We start from the raw sequence: 15188 nt of genomic DNA on the forward strand, positions 1-15188 counted from the left end.
AACCAACATTACCGACAGTGAGCCATTTTTTATTACCCGTTGGACTGAACGTCTTCCTCTCTAGCCATGGCAGATGGAAAACAGGATATTGTGATTGTGGGTAGGATATATACGATTGCTGGTCTGCACATACCTAGCTGATAGTGATCATTAATAGGGGGTGGCATCATCGGCTGCACAACGGCCTACTATCTCACTAAACACCCGTCCTTTGATCCTTCACGTCATTCCATAACTCTGTTCGAAGCAACACGAATTGGCGGCGGAGCATCAGGCAAAGCCGGAGGATTACTTGCTCAGTGGGCATATCCCGCGTCCATTGTACCACTGAGCTTCGACCTACACAGCCAGCTTGCTGAGGCGCACGACGGCGTACGGCAATGGGGCTACAGGCGCATCAACTGCGGCAAGCTGACCGCGAAGGACCAAAAACTATCTACATCAGAGGCTGCTACGTCGTGGACCCAGCTCGCTACGTGGTTTCCGCTGGGTAAGAGGAAATACATTAAGGAGGAAAACAGGGATCTACCCGCCAAAGACTTTCCAGATGATCTAGATTGGTTCAATGCTAAGTCCATCAAGAGCTACGAGGATATATCCACAACGAATGCCACGGCCCAGGTAAATCCATTGCAGTTTACCATGACGATGGCAAGGCTCGCGGAGGAGGGCGGTGTCAAGGTTGTTTTAGGCTCGGTAGATGCTATAGGTTATGCTCCGGATGATCAGCAATCGCCGAGGGAACAGTATGTGGCGAACGAGAAAGCTGGAGGTTTCATAGCAGGGAATGCGGCTCGTGAGAAGAGAGTGCAATCGGTAAGCTACATTGACAAAGCAACATCTGAATCTCGATCAATACCAGCCACTATTGTTGTCATTGCTGCAGGGCCATGGACGCCGGTCCTATTACCTTCCGCCCCCATCTCCTCCCTGCGCGCGCACAGCGTCACCATCCGGCCCACGAAACCTGTCTCGGCGTACTGTCTCTTTACGGAGATCCCCGTGGCCCCGGAGGATGCGGATGGCGATGGAGCAGAGCAGGGAGATCCGGCGGTGCCGCGGGAGATCGCGAAGGTCATGTGCCCCGAGATATACTCGCGGCCGAATAACGAGGTGTACGTCTGCGGCTCGGGCGATAACGTCGTTCCTCTACCGGCGAACACCGACGCGGTGGAGGTCTCTAGACAGGACTGCCAAAACATCATTGATGCCGTTGCGAGCATATCTGATGAGCTCGGAAATGGCGTCGTCACTAGTCGCCGCGCTTGTTATCTGCCTGTGATGAATGTAGGTGGCTCAGGAGGGCCGCTGATCGGGGAGACGGGGGTTCCAGGGTTGTTATTGGCGGCGGGACATAGCTGCTGGGGCATCCACAATGCGCCAGCAACCGGAAAGCTCATTAGTGAAATCATCTTCGATGGCGAGGCAACCAGTGCAAATATCAGGAGTTTGGATCCTAGACTGGTAGTATAGAGTGCGTAATCCAAATAAATCCTTCTACCGAACTGACAAAGAGCTTTGAATCTTTATTTTTACACGTAAGACACAAGGAATTTTTGGGACCGCTTACGATTAATTCTTATTTGTCTAAAATTGACAAGGGTCGGCTGGGCGTTGATACACAAAGTGGTTCATGACGATCTTACTACGTTATAACACCCTCTTCCTTGAACTGCCCGTTCAGTCATTAAAGTATTGCTTAAAGGTATTTATGATATCATTAACTAGACTTATATCTGCCTGCCGATCTTGCATGTGGCAATCTTCTCACGACCACGCCATGATCGTCGTCATTATCATGAATCTGGTCCCCAAATTGTACTAGGACTATATCTTCCGCCAAGCCCACAGCAATTGCGTTTCTTCCAATTGGTTTTATCGGGCCAACCCTACTTGTAACTACCTCGACCTGGAGCGGATGGGTGTTGATTATTCCTCTTGCAGTCATCGTCCAGGCTTCCCATCCTTCCTCGTCTAGCTTGGGCTCTTTCCGAGCCCTTTTCTCTCCTCTTCTGAATAGTATGCCATTTCGTATGCCCTCACGCACGACCTGGACATCTGGAATTGCTCGTCTTACTCCAGCCACGCCATTGGAAGCAGTGGCTTCCCATGCCCCTGCTTGTGACATGGAGTAAGAATTTTCTGTGCTACCGTGAAACCCGATACATCTCCTCTCCCTAGCGTCTCTTTCCGCACGGAGACAGAACAATCCTATCCTTTTACGTGGATTTGGCTCCGCAGACAGTGTGAGCATTGTGAATCGTCCATCCTGAACTTCACTGTATGCGATCGAGAATGATACAAGTGCTACTGCTCCACACGAGAGACACTGCTGAGGTGGGGAGTGGATAGTCCTCAATGTACTATGTATAAATGGCTTAGGTTGGAAGACATAAATCGGAGAAGCTATGTTAAGGGATTATTGTTAGCGATGAAGATGGTAAGGTTATTTCCACTAACCTGACAGAAAGTCAATTAGATACAATTGAGATGTGACCATGTTAAACGCCAACCCAACCATTTTCAGATCAGGAATGACAGTGAAGCGCAACCGCGAGGGCTGTTGCAAAGTAGTTAACGGGATATGGAGAGCCTGGGACATCCAGCCGTTTTCTCGGTTAACGGTAATATATATCTCGTCATCCTCAGTGACCGAGATGAGTCTCAGCGGATCATGCCGGTGAGAGATGAGGTGGGACGATCGAATTTGCCTGGCGCAGATTTGGTGTAATATAACATCTTCAGCTTTGCCTTCGACCTTGACTAAAATGCCATTTGCGCCAACCATTAAGAACGTTGAGTGCTGACAATCAGGGAGAAATCCTGGTACGAAAAAGCATAGGACTATATGAACGTGAAGGCTAGCACTTATGATTCGTAAAGTTTGGAGCTTGATATCCCAAAGACCTACCTCGCCTCGCTTAGAGCAAATAGCAAGCCACTCCCCCTTGTCGTCAATAGCAACAGCAGCTGCGGGCCATAGACTTTCCAGCTCAGAAGAAGTGGCGAGATGGCTGGTGATATTCTTTGGCTTCAAACCCCAAACTCTAATCTCATGGTCAAAACCTATCGATGCTAGATAGGGCTTGGTAGATGTAGATAGTATGTAAACGTCCAAGGTGTGACCATGAGGGAGGTAGCGGACAGAACAGAGACTGTCGGGTTTTTGGATTCGTGTTTCTTCCTCGTCCTGTTTGGAATGGGACGAGTAATTCGAGACAAAGAATGCTAATAGGGAACAGAGGGCAACAATATATAGCCAGAACTGCGTGGGTGTGTAACTGTTTATTAGGAACGACTTAGATATCTTCGTCTGTAATGACACGTTTCTGTTCGTGAATTTTGGCACAACAATCAAAGGGCTGTAGATTCTAGCAACAAAGCCCTGTAATCGAGCATCAGCTAAGAGGTGTATTTCTTTCATCGTGTTGTAGTCCTGACTTTCGAGCCAACCCCTTGAATCTGTTGACTGTCCCAATACAGTCTTGAGGCGAGTCGGGTAGTTTGGTGATATTTGGGTTCTACCCAGGCCAGGAGCAGACGTAAACTCTTGGTTGAAGTTAAATGAGATCTTTCCAGGGGTGAAGTGCCAAGCCAGCATGGAAATATACAGTAGAATGGCAACTGTTCCCTGGTCTCTTACGAAATATAATATAGCCTGCCACCATCGCCAAGTAGTATCTCTTCGTTGTTGGAGATTGAATCCATGAATAGCTGATCCATTAACGTCCTCGGTGCCCTCACGATGCTGACCTACATTCTCGAACGAATCTTGTATTCCATAGTTCCGCAAATTGATAGCTAATATCGCCACAAAGAATGACCAAAAGAAGAGCATGTCAATTACTAGAGAGAGCGCAGCAAAATAACAGAAAGCGGCCAAGCCCGGAGGGAGCAGCTTTGATAAGATCAAAAGAATAAAAACATTCTGCACTACTGCCATAAGCAATAAATGTCCTACGGATCCCAGTGCTATAGATAATCGGCGTTTAGGTCGATCTAGAAGAGGTGTTCTTTCTACTTCATGGATGAGTCGAAATCTAGCAGCGTATTAGAAACAGCGTGCACACAGTATCAAAGAAACTCTTACATGTTATCTAATGCTCCCACAAGAGCGATAAACGGATATGCCTCGAGAGGAATATTGGAAATGTCGAGGTGGAAATATGTAGCAACTGCAAAACTGCAGCAAATCGAAAAGCATCCCTGTAACATCAATAAGAATTGAATGCATTTACAAAAGGTAATACGAACCTTCACAGCAATCGCTACCAATAAACCGATCTTGCTTCTCAACGAATTTAGGTTTCTTAAACCCAGGAAGACGAGAAGTGCCACCAGGCCATAGGCGCCAAAAAATATAGCCTCATCTTGAGCACTAACCAGGCGAGACTGATACTGTAAGAGTTTGCTTCCTGTCCCACCATCATCATCCATATAGATGTCCCATCTGCCCTCGCCAGCTTCCGTTAGTGCCGCCACCCGCTCATTCCATATCTCCCCAGCCCGAGATCCCGCCTTGTAGAAGAGACTCACGACGAGTGCGTCAGCTGCAACAAGTCTATCGCCCGACCACACCGGTTCCAATAAGACCGAGGCCGGTGTCAGGGTGATATTTGCAGGGGATTTTCGGGTTATAGGACTGTTGATTGCAGCCAGGATGGAGTCGGTCGATTCGATTGCTGCGGAACCATTCCAGTATAGAAGAGGCGAGTGGATGAAGGAGACAGCCGCATCGGATTCCAACGCACTGCGCTTGGCAGGTTCTCCGAGGATACCACTAGTACCTTCATGGCGCAACAGTGTCGTGGCCCAACTCGAGATTGGTCCCAGGAGCGCCTCTTGAATGTCGACTGCCTCGAGGAGGGTCTCCCGCTCCAAGGCCTTAATCCAGCTGCCCTGAATCCAAAGCTGCTTGATCGAGATATCTGGAATCAAACTATCTCCACCTGGAAAGGGCAGGATTGACGTCCACGCATGGCCCGAGAGATTTGGGTATTTCGAGGAGAAGGGTGGCTGGCGGAGATACAGGATCGGCAACGAAAGATATGTGCCAATTGACACCGTAACGGCGATAGTCGCAAGTGCGTGCCGTGCCATGACCATCCCGAGATGGGACATCCATCTGTGAAGCTGGTGATCATCGTGAAGTATGGGTGGGTTCAAAGTTCTGTTTGCACGATAGTAAGAAATAGAATGCAGTCACCTAGGATGGGGAAGAGTTGGCTTTGACCAATAACATGACACACTTACCCTCGTAGAACATAAAGCAGATACCATATCATCGTAATTAAAGTGCATGTTGTGCGTTGCTGTCTACGGTAGGTTGATGAAAGCGTGCTTAACCATCCCTTTCGATGGTTAAGCACGTGACTAGATGGTCGGTTTAACAGGTTTTATTAGATATTTCCAGGATACGGGGGGGATCTACACACGGTGTAATTCTCCGGTGGCCTAAAATATCCCTTCTGGCAAAACGGAAGCTAGTATATGGCGTAGTAATACATACAGTGATCAATTGAGTTATTCTATCCATTCAAATGGGCCTACGCAGTGGTTTATAGGCTTTGAAGAGTCTGCTATGACCCCCGAAACCACTGAGTAGTCTACTGTTTCCAGTGCAGAGCCTCTACTAGCCCTAGTGAGTACCACGGGGAGAGCTGGCCCTACGGTGAGGATTACCAGCTTTTCAGGGCCAAAAACCCGGAATCTCCCAGAGCTCGGCCCGGTTTCCCAACGGGTTTGGCATTATCAGTATTATTATTTACGGCAGTTACATCACCGAAGAAGGTACTGTCACTTCGCGCGGACTCTGGACGCGAATAGTTCAGCGGCAATAAGCTAGACATGTATGCATGAGACCCGCAGCCCTGGTCATTCAGCAACGTGTGTCCCTCATCCCGACCAACCAACTTAACACATCAACACATAGCATCGCTATCTCACATTTGACATTCTTTCCCAGTCCACTGTTCCTACCCTGTGTCCCGCTCATCCACAGCTTCAGAGCACCTGCAACGTTCTCTAATGCTCCCCTAGTCTCATTTTCGAGAGCATTATCCCGAAATGCTGTGTCTAACCAGTTGTATGCAGCCGTGAAACCAAGGAGGCCAAAATCATTGTCATATATGTGAATGTTTCTGATTAAGGCGATTGCTTCTTTCTTATATTGCGCACGCTTCAGGAGCGCAACAGCCATGGCATATTGCAAAGCTAGGCGAAGCTCAGGATGAGTCTCTGAATTTATAGAACTGGATAAAATAGCATCAGCCATTGTTGGAACGCAAGTGCCGGATTTCGACAGCGGCGGTAGAACTTGAAGAGCGGCAGCAATATTAGCACCCCGATGCTCGTTTAGTAGTACTGCGCAAGCAACAACACTGTAGCCTTGAACTAAAGACCCAGTGGGGGAAATCTTTAGGGCGAGATCAAGATCATGTTGGAAGTCAGCATTGCTGTCCGCAAGGCCAGTTCTCGACCGGAGAAAGTTGACTAGCGCTTTGTGAAGTTTAACACATGAGCACCACGCAGAAAGAGCATCTAACGGAGAACCTATAGCAGTGTCATTGATGACAGTGTTCATGCCATCAGTGCAATCGGATACCTTGTTGTCGGTTGGCCTATCCCAAGCAAGATTGTGTGCCCGTTGCACCACTCTGTGCTGCATGACGGTGTCAATGTCGAGATCTAGTAAATTAGCCAAATAATCTGGCAGCGCGTCCGATCTAGATGTGTCGTTTAATGGCAGTGATAAGCTGATTCGGTTATGGAGCTTCCTCGCTTTCACCCACTGATATCTTGCGAACTTCATAGCAAAGGTCCTGCACAAGTACCGCCCGCGAAGCTTGCTATTAGAAAGCTCCCATAGAAGGACATGAATGTGGAGGGCTTTGAGCATAAGTCGATAGGGTGTTACGGGAAGCGTTTCGGAAGCTAGAATCGTTAAGGCTAGTCGACTCAAATTGATCTCAGCGTCGCCGCCAGTAAGCTGCGCATCAATTGCGATTTCCCATGCCCTAATTCGTGCCACTTCCTGCTCTTCAGTTGCACCAGTCAACATTGCGTATCCATGCCATCCAACGACTTTGCGGATCCCTAGGTTCAGAGACTTCAACAGCAGGGCTGCGAGTTGTTGCAGAAGGCTATTTTGTGGAACCCAGACCGTCTGAATGGCAGTAAGCCAGGCGCTGCGTCGAACTTCTACCGGTGATCCTAGTGGCAGAGCAGACTTAGGTGCGAGGTATGGTACAGCCTTTACTTTTTCCTGTAGCTTCGAGTCGAAGAAGGACGGAGAGATAATATAAATGACGGCACCGAACAACAGGAGGACTTTGAATACGGTGTGGAAGCTTCGGAGTAACAAAGCAAATTCGACAGCATTCGACGGACCCAGTGACCATATGATGTCCCCTAGCTGCCCGATGTATTCAGTTGGCAGACTGAAAAGACCGCGAGCTGAAGGCCCGTCGTAGGCCTGCTCATTTTCACCCAAACCTTGCATGACCATGAGACCAGCTAATGAACCCACCATGAACTTGCTCATGTATCCGCCACGGCTGGTATTCTGCCTACCGGCAAGGCGCACATCACGACTGGGTGGGGAAGCCTGGTTGGTCGTCGCAGTATTCGCTTGGTATTGTAGATGTGCTGCATTCCCACGTATTCCTCTCCACTGTAGTGGCTCTTGGTGTCGGCCAGTATCTATTTCTGGTGATTTTGTAGCCGCCAGCGCTTTAAAGACATCGAGTCGTATTTGCATCGTCGCCATCTGGTCGTTATGTTTCTTGATACGTTCCTCTAGCTCTCGGATATAGTCAGCTGCTTCTGATAAGACCACCGCTTTATTGATCTTCTGCCCTTTCGATCCATGATCATTGTTGACGTTCTCATATTCATCCTCGTTATGCCCGCTGCCCTGATGAGTTTTATTATACTTAGCCTTCAGGTTTGGTAACCTATTGCAAAGTGCATCAATCTTATCGTTGAGGTTCGCCCGGTATCTCTTTTCAATGATATTATGGGCTGCTTTCGCTCTCGGCAAACGCTTGCGACCTGCAGAAGTTGAACCAGCCTCATCATCGCTGACTGAAGGCTTCCGCTTATTGTTTGGTATATTATGACTCGGTTCAGGCGATGTTGCAGACGGGGCCCAGCCGTCACGGCTCGTGGAAAACAGACTCTGTTCAGTGAGATCACTGCTGTGTGGCGGACTGGTTTGAGAAGATCGCGCGAATTGGGGATTCAGGCAAGTGTCCGTAACCGTACGGAGTTGGGATCCCCCTAGAAAGTCCAAGTTCAGATATTCTTCTGTCCATTGCGGGATGAAATCTGCAGGTGGCAGCAGGCTCTCACTGGGAGACACATGGGTGCATCCGAGAGGTGACCCACCATCGCTCGAGTTACGATCGATTGGCGTTATTGCTTCGCCCGTTGCCGTTGCCGAGTGGGGAAAAAACTCGGGGTAAGACGTTCCATCGTCGGTCGCTAGAGGGGTAGGTGATCTTAGCAGATCGTTGTCCCCACCCCATTGTGTCCAATCCTCCCAATTGTTCCAATCGAAGAACGACGGAGATGTTGTTGCAGTAGTCGTATCCCTCGGTAACGGATGCCACGCAGTAGCTGGATCTCTACCATCTAAATCTGTCGTCAAGTCGACGGACGTGGCCGAAGAGGGAAACCGCTGGCTGTAATCCGATGAAGCAGTATATGTTGAACGTGTTCTCGACGATGTGGAACAGCGGCTAGTGTTCGAGAAGAACGCGATATTCTACGTCCCGTCAGCGACGACACCAAAGGGTGACGGGAGAAACACCAACCACATCCTCTTCCAAGGCAACAGGACCGTGCTCCGTAGCCTCATCACCAAGGCTCTGGGGGGTTTCCATTGTACAGAACCCGTCTCGAGATGCGCGTTGGCCGAGAAAGATGGGAAAATATGGAGAGAAGCAAAAATGAAGAGAATGGTATTCGAGGGTCTATTCTATTGACTACTTGTCTGGTCGGCCCCGCATGTTGGTTGGTGCCGAAGGTGGACTGATGGTATCAGGCCAGTCCACGCACTAGACCATCGTCCTGGGTTGGTGGCGAAGGGACCACGCCAGGGACGATGGTGACACCGTCAGTGCGCTATTTGAATTGTCCAATCGCATACGTGTAAAGGAATAAGGCCTGTTCTAGACGCTATATATCACATGATATCACTTCGATATCGATCCAAATAGAAGCACCTTTTGCAGATATGCAGAGCAGAGATATAACAATCGGGCCGTATAATAATTAAGGGTTTGGGCGAGCCTCTAAGTCCGAGAACACTGCCTGCCTTTTGCACGCCTAGTACTGACTCCCTGTTTAGACTTCAGGATGATTAAAATTCTGTGGCGTATGTATATAGAGGGCTACAGGCCTCAAAATAGTGACTGATGGACCCTTGCACCTGTGTCTTGCTTGTGTCTTTCTGCGACAGCGAAATTGAATATCTGCATTACCTGCTCCGAGCGACAGACACAACTAACCGCCACGATGAGGAATTACATGGCCGCGGGTTGGTTCTAGTATGCTGCCCTCACTCTCTATAGTACTCCCCATACTGATATCAGCAACAGCTCCCCTAGCCAGATAAAACGCTACATTATATCGCGCCCGATGAGCTTGCGCCCACCAGTGACCAAGCTCAGGAATCCGATCTCTGTTCTCCGCGAACTTAATTCTCACCAGTGGATAATGTTCCTCGTTGGTTTCATTAGCTGGGTCTGGGATGCGTTCGACTTCTTCACCGTCTCACTGACCATCACTGATATCGCAAATGACTTCGGAGTCTCTAAAGCGGATGTCTCTTGGGGAATTGTATGTTCACTTCCTAAGCAGCATTGATTTTTCTGACGGTGGCTACCCAAGACTGTAACTTTGATGCTTCGATCAGTTGGCGCTCTGATCTGTGGAGGTTTATCCGATCGCTACGGCCGGAAGTGGCCTATGATGATTAGCCTAGGCTTGTTCGTTGTCCTCGAACTCGGATCTGGCTTCTGCCAAAATGTTCAGCAGTTCATAGCAATCCGTGCTATCTATGGCATAGTCATGGGCGGTACGCATTTGGTCTCTATTCCAACCTATACCAGCATTAATCCGTCTAGGACTCGTCGGCCCTGCAGCAGCAACGGCACTGGAAGATCTCCCCTACGACGCTCGCGGTGTCCTCTCAGGACTCTTCCTCTCTGCTTACGCTATCGGCTACCTCCTTGCCGCCGTCTTTTGCCTTGCGCTTGTTCCTACAACGCCGAACGGATGGCGAAGTCTGTTCTGGTTTGGCGCCGGCCCGCCCATCCTCATCATGGCCTTCCGTTATTGGGCCCCTGAGACGAACGCCTTCCAGATCATCAAGGCCGAGCGCGATTCCAAACACAGACACAACACTGACCTTAGTGGCAGCGCGTCGAAGTACTTTGATCTTCATACTTACACCCGGGAAGCCAAGGTCGCGCTCACGCAGAACGTAGGCTCTCTCTTCCGCTATAGGGTTTTCATCCTCTAATAACCTTTCGCTCTAGTGGGTTCTAATCACCTACATGGTCATCCTAATGTCTGGCCTCAACGCGACAACCCACGGCAGCCAGGACTTCTATCCCACCTTCCTCACATCGCAACTCGGCATGACTACACAAGAGGTCACAGTCATCACCGTTGTGGGCCAGATTGGTGCCGCCATCGGCGCCACATGTATTGGGTACATTAGCACTTTCGCCGGCCGCCGGTTGACTATGATGACAGCTGCTGTCTTTGGCGGCGCCATCCTGCCCGCCTATATTCTCCCAAAAACTAAGTCCTTAGCTGCGGGTGCCTTCTTCGAGCAGTTCTTCGTGCTCGGTATCTGGGGTATGTCTTTGTTCCTAACCATTTCGTATCCCACCACGTGAAACCAGTACTTACCTTGCCACAGGTCCCGTTGCGATACATCTAATGGAGCTTTCCCCACCTGCCTTACGCTCCCTCCTTGTTGGCCTAACCTACCAACTGGGCAACCTCGCCTCCTCGGCGTCAGCCACAATCCAAGCCACAATTGGGGAGAAGTTCCCACTTCCCCCTAGCGCGACGGAATCAAATCGCTTTGATTATGGGAAGGTTATTGGGATCTTCATGGGAGCGGTGTGGGCATACGATGTGATCATGCTGTTCATAGGCCCTGAGATGAGCCAAGAGGAGCGGGATGATGAAGCTGAGGCTGGGCTTCAGCTTGAGAGGTTGAGAAAGGCGGGGATGAGTTTGTCGGAAGTCGGGGCGGCGAGTGGGGCGTGGAAGGTAGAGAGGGAATTAGAGTTGCAGAGGGTAAAAAGCGTGGCTGCTGCAAAAGAGATGGAGGGAGTAAAGGAAACCGACGTTGCAGGAGAGAGTGTGTGATGCTGTAGGCTAGCTATATGAGGGGATAGGCGCTGGGGACAGTAAATTATAATTTATGACTGCTCTTCGTACCCTATTTCTTATAGTTGCATTCTAATAGAGAAAACTTAAGGATGAAATTGAGAGAGATGTTATGGAAGTCTGGTATTCATTTCGGGTCTAGACATGCGCAGGGAGGCGCAGGAGGCATATAAGTGGAAGGCTGACGGACCATAGGCGAGGATAGAACGAAATGTATAAGATATTAGGATATACGAGAAGGAGATTGTGGCGGCATAACTAAAGAAATTTATTAAGAGACAAGTCTCACATATAACAAAACTGCCGTGGCCAGGGCGCCTATTGCTTGGAAAAGATCCGGCATAAGCATTGCCAAAAATTCTTTTGCATTCCTTACGCTTGCCGTCTGTTCGTTACTGCAACTATTTCCCTTTATATTAATTATCAATCTAATAGAGATGCTTCAGATCAGCTCTTCGTTATTCACCCACAGCCCTATCACTGCTCAATGGCTCATCGATATGGCCACGTTGACGACAAAGTGAAGGTAAGTTCCTTTTTATTTCAAACGTAAAGTAAATCGACAATTAAATTCCATTTAGCTACTAGACTCCTATGAAATTCCCAGCGGTCAAGAGATCCGCACTGCGGCTTCTGCTAGCTTAATACTCTCCGACGTCTGACCTTTGATAACACTGATCAGATAGTTTTCCCCATTAATGCCCACTGCATGTATAACGGCATTCTCCCCAAATCCACAGTCTCCCTCGTTATCACCCGCCTCATCGTATTCCGCAAAGCTCTCCTTGGTGATTCCGTCCTCTTTGGACAAGAGCACGCCGTGTGCAAAGGCTCGCGCCTTGTCGTCTCTCATGAATATGCCCTCGATATTGACATCGCGATCTTGTCCTTCATCGCCGTTCGCATACTTGACATTCGTTTGCACTACATAGTAGAGATCGGTCGCAATCCGGCCGTCCTCATTATCAGTCGTTAAGTGGCCAATGTTGGGAGTAGTGCTAATGGAAATGCGGAAGGTTGTTCCATCAGATGCCACCGCGAATACCACCAGACCCATGCGTTGATGGATTCTATAGCTCTCTAGGGCCGCAGGATCGACCTCATATTGTGAGAACCACTCTCGCTCGTAACCAGCATCAAATAGGCAGCTGTGCGCTGCAGCTTTGGCGGCCTCTGGAGTGCGATATGTTCCAGCAATGCGGATCTTTTCAATCACACTATTGGGATCCTTTTGGATGTGAGAAGTCGTCAAAACGATATGGTACAAGTTTTCAAGGTTGGCATTGCCAACGGAGGTGTTCTGAGTAGAGGAGGCCATTTTGTTTGTCTGCTCTATAAGATACTCTAACAGGACATTGAGACAACTATATATATGAGTTGCACACAACTTCATGCTCTGGAATAAGATGTGGCGTTTGTCGGGTTCCGACCGCATCATGTCACACCCCTACACGGGGGTCAAGGTGATTCATCCAGCAACCAGTAAACTTTGCTAGTTTATCCATCTCTGATCGTCATTCTCTATCAGCCCACAGTGGTGTGAGAAACCATAGTGGAATTAGTGTTTATCGCAATGGCCAGGGCTAGCTCTAGTATACCCATATACACAGCAAAGGTGATTGGTGACACCACTATAAATATTCATGCATTTATTGGCAATGGTTAGTGGCGGGTCAGTTGATCCATCGCATCTAGACCCCTCTAACAAGTTCGATGTGACATGTCATGGCCCGTGCGCCAAGCGAATTATCCAATCGTGTACGTGTAAGGAATAAGGCCTGTTCTAGACGCTATAAATCACATGATATTAATAGAGATCTAAGTACTCTCTAGACCCACAGAAAATATAAGATGGAATACAGAGCATATGTCCGGAACCTAGGTAGTAGTATTGAACGGAGGCATGTGGTAATACGCCTAATTTGCACATATCTTGTTGCTCTTTGCCAGCTTGTAAATATCAATCTAGTAAACCGCCCAAGCCACGAGTTCACTCAAATATCTCAAATCTATCACACATCATATGAACTACTAGCAAAGATGGAGGATCCATTGACCATGTTCGACAACAACTTCCACATCTCAGACTCCGAGATGCCTTACTTCTCATACCCAGATGCCTGCGTCGACTACCAGGTCACCGACTTCAGAAATCTCTCATGCCTCTTCGACCCACAAATAAGCTACCAAACTGAACCTAATGTCCACCTCGACAATGCTCTCACCAGAGTTTCCCACAGCAACAGGAGCAGCATCAGCAGCATCAGCAGCAATGAGTCCCCAGAACTTCACGAGGATCTCCCTAACTTCTTCTCTGAGCACCTGTTATCCTCCCCGGCTACTGGTCAGCCATTTGCAACTCTCGATGCACAGATCCCACACTCGGGATACTCTTCAATGCCATTAGACAGCCACCTAGCTATCACAGCGCCGAACTCATGGGCCTCGCCACCTCCTACGTCTCCTTCTACGTGCCCCGCTATCTTCACCTCTGGCTTGGAACCATTCAAGCACCACACGGTGATGAATCATGGACAAGTAACACCGGGCAATTCACCTAAGGACCTTCAGCCCTTACTACGGGAGAGCACGAAAGCTGCGCCGATGACGCGGCGGCAGTCGAGAAAGGGGAAGGAAGTAGCAGCTGTCACTACTACTACTAATAATGCTACTGCTGCGGTATCGGTCGAGAGCGAGAAAAACACGAAACCACTTAAGGATGGTAGGGCGAAAGTCAAGAAGCCGACGAAATCGCAGCAACCGTCGAAGAAGACAACTCTTGAGAATGTTGCTGCTAAACGGGAGGCATTCCTAAAGAGGAATAAAGAGGCGGCATCTAAGTGCCGGATGAAGATGAAGACGCAGAGGGTGGAGGATGCAGTGAGAATGACGGTCCTCACAGAGGATAATGCGTCGAAGGGGCTAGAGGTCGAGAAGTTGAGGAGCGAGGTATATGGATTGAAGAAACTGCTGTTGTCGCATTACAGAGAGTGTGGTGAGGAGAGGCTCATGGAGTATTGGAATGGGTTTAGAGGCGTAGGAGCAGGGGAGGGGGTGGGAGCTGGGAGGCACGGAGATGGAAATGTAGTGGGCAGTGTAGAGGGAAGCTTTGAGGATGGTGGGGTGAATATTTATGAGGAGGAGGGGCGAGAGGAGCCGAGGCAGCGCCACAGAGACGACATGGAGGATATTTCCGTTTGCTCATTCGACTCTGGAGTGCATTAAATGATGTCATGAATATAGACGGTTGGGAGTAGAGTGGGAGCTAGAGTCGAGCCCGAGCTTTGGGGTTGCGGCGGTTCGGTTTATCTTGACACTTTACTAGGATTAATAAAAGCTCGTCTGTATGGCTGTTCTGTTGATTGGATTCGTCAGGAAAATGATTTGTTGTGGAGCCAGACCATCTCCGCACTTTCTGGCAGTTGGGGCGGGATGGCTTGGGGGTGGCGTGGGGATGGCGCGATGGGTCCGGGATGTACATTAGGCCACCCTAGACCGCTGAACCCCTAGACCGTGCCTAGACCACCTGGATCACATAGACCACCTGGACCACACCACCCTGGATGCGCCCTCCAGCGCCCTAGGCCACAGTGGCGTCGAGTTCCAATATTCGGACAACCTCGGTGTCCGAATATTGGAACTCATGGTCGTGCTGCACCGCTTTGCCACTATGACAAGGGGCCGGCGATGTACAGTACAGTGGTGGAGCTCAAATGGTACTGTGGAAGTGGATGTCTGGTGGCTCAGCCTCGCAGTCTGCTTCTCATTCCTCTAAT

At 49.3% G+C, this 15188-nt stretch overlaps 6 protein-coding genes across 6 annotated transcripts; 3 read left to right on the plus strand and 3 right to left on the minus strand.

The window, feature by feature from the left end:
• The first annotated feature begins 3 nt into the window (after positions 1-3).
• On the plus strand, positions 4-1567 carry VE01_07612 (uncharacterized protein). The gene is made up of 2 exons (XM_018277045.2): positions 4-100; positions 158-1567. Exons 1-2 carry the CDS (start codon positions 67-69, stop codon positions 1471-1473), a joined length of 1350 nt encoding a protein of 449 aa, XP_018128913.1. The 5' UTR covers positions 4-66; the 3' UTR covers positions 1474-1567.
• A 128-nt stretch (positions 1568-1695) lies between these two features.
• Positions 1696-5309, minus strand: VE01_07613 (uncharacterized protein). Its single transcript, XM_018277046.2, has 5 exons — positions 4255-5309; positions 4091-4206; positions 2912-4040; positions 2461-2844; positions 1696-2406 (listed from the first exon to the last, which is right to left on the minus strand). The coding sequence occupies exons 1-4, from the start codon at positions 5119-5121 to the stop codon at positions 2788-2790; spliced, it is 2169 nt and encodes a 722-aa protein (XP_018128912.2). The 5' UTR covers positions 5122-5309; the 3' UTR covers positions 1696-2406; positions 2461-2787.
• On the minus strand, positions 5310-9202 carry VE01_07614 (uncharacterized protein). The gene is made up of 2 exons (XM_018277047.2): positions 8817-9202; positions 5310-8767 (listed from the first exon to the last, which is right to left on the minus strand). The coding sequence occupies exons 1-2, from the start codon at positions 8883-8885 to the stop codon at positions 5879-5881; spliced, it is 2958 nt and encodes a 985-aa protein (XP_018128915.1). The 5' UTR covers positions 8886-9202; the 3' UTR covers positions 5310-5878.
• A 24-nt stretch (positions 9203-9226) lies between these two features.
• Positions 9227-11655, plus strand: VE01_07615 (uncharacterized protein). Its single transcript, XM_018277048.2, has 7 exons — positions 9227-9300; positions 9353-9551; positions 9603-9843; positions 9895-10081; positions 10131-10489; positions 10545-10869; positions 10934-11655. The coding sequence occupies exons 2-7, from the start codon at positions 9520-9522 to the stop codon at positions 11389-11391; spliced, it is 1602 nt and encodes a 533-aa protein (XP_018128914.1). The 5' UTR covers positions 9227-9300; positions 9353-9519; the 3' UTR covers positions 11392-11655.
• A 292-nt stretch (positions 11656-11947) lies between these two features.
• Positions 11948-12738, minus strand: VE01_07616 (uncharacterized protein). Its single transcript, XM_018277049.2, has one exon. It carries the CDS (start codon positions 12728-12730, stop codon positions 12023-12025), a length of 708 nt encoding a protein of 235 aa, XP_018128917.1. The 5' UTR covers positions 12731-12738; the 3' UTR covers positions 11948-12022.
• Positions 12739-13301: 563 nt separating this feature from the next.
• On the plus strand, positions 13302-15153 carry VE01_07617 (uncharacterized protein). Its single transcript, XM_018277050.2, has one exon. The coding sequence runs from the start codon at positions 13453-13455 to the stop codon at positions 14635-14637; it is 1185 nt and encodes a 394-aa protein (XP_018128916.1). The 5' UTR covers positions 13302-13452; the 3' UTR covers positions 14638-15153.
• The last annotated feature ends 35 nt before the right edge of the window (positions 15154-15188 follow it).

Source organism: Pseudogymnoascus verrucosus (genome assembly GCF_001662655.1).
Source record: "Pseudogymnoascus verrucosus strain UAMH 10579 unplaced genomic scaffold scaffold_32, whole genome shotgun sequence".
Classification (NCBI taxonomy): domain Eukaryota; kingdom Fungi; phylum Ascomycota; class Leotiomycetes; order Thelebolales; family Thelebolaceae; genus Pseudogymnoascus; species Pseudogymnoascus verrucosus.

What these genes read in the sequence shown, in the direction of transcription:
- VE01_07612 (XM_018277045.2), top strand. Translation starts at nt 67, where the DNA reads ATGGCAGATGGAAAACAGGATATTGTGATTGTGG. An exon ending in ACAGGATATTGTGATTGTGG is followed by an intron (nt 101 to 157) that starts GTAGGATATATA and finishes GATCATTAATAG; the next exon opens with GGGGTGGCATCATCGGCTGC.
- VE01_07613 (XM_018277046.2), bottom strand. Translation starts at nt 5,121, where the DNA reads ATGTCCCATCTCGGGATGGTCATGGCACGGCACGCACTTGCGACTATC. An exon ending in TGGTAGCGATTGCTGTGAAG is followed by an intron (nt 4,207 to 4,254) that starts GTTCGTATTACC and finishes TTGATGTTACAG; the next exon opens with GGATGCTTTTCGATTTGCTG. An exon ending in TTTGCTCTAAGCGAGGCGAG is followed by an intron (nt 2,845 to 2,911) that starts GTAGGTCTTTGG and finishes ACGTTCATATAG; the next exon opens with TCCTATGCTTTTTCGTACCA.
- VE01_07614 (XM_018277047.2), bottom strand. Translation starts at nt 8,885, where the DNA reads ATGGAAACCCCCCAGAGCCTTGGTGATGAGGCTACGGAGCACGGTCCT. An exon ending in TTGCCTTGGAAGAGGATGTG is followed by an intron (nt 8,768 to 8,816) that starts GTTGGTGTTTCT and finishes GACGGGACGTAG; the next exon opens with AATATCGCGTTCTTCTCGAA.
- VE01_07615 (XM_018277048.2), top strand. Translation starts at nt 9,520, where the DNA reads ATGAGGAATTACATGGCCGCGGGTTGGTTCTA. An exon ending in ATGGCCGCGGGTTGGTTCTA is followed by an intron (nt 9,552 to 9,602) that starts GTATGCTGCCCT and finishes TATCAGCAACAG; the next exon opens with CTCCCCTAGCCAGATAAAAC. An exon ending in AGGTCGCGCTCACGCAGAAC is followed by an intron (nt 10,490 to 10,544) that starts GTAGGCTCTCTC and finishes CTTTCGCTCTAG; the next exon opens with TGGGTTCTAATCACCTACAT.
- VE01_07616 (XM_018277049.2), bottom strand. Translation starts at nt 12,730, where the DNA reads ATGGCCTCCTCTACTCAGAACACCTCCGTTGGCAATGCCAACCTTGAA.
- VE01_07617 (XM_018277050.2), top strand. Translation starts at nt 13,453, where the DNA reads ATGGAGGATCCATTGACCATGTTCGACAACAACTTCCACATCTCAGAC.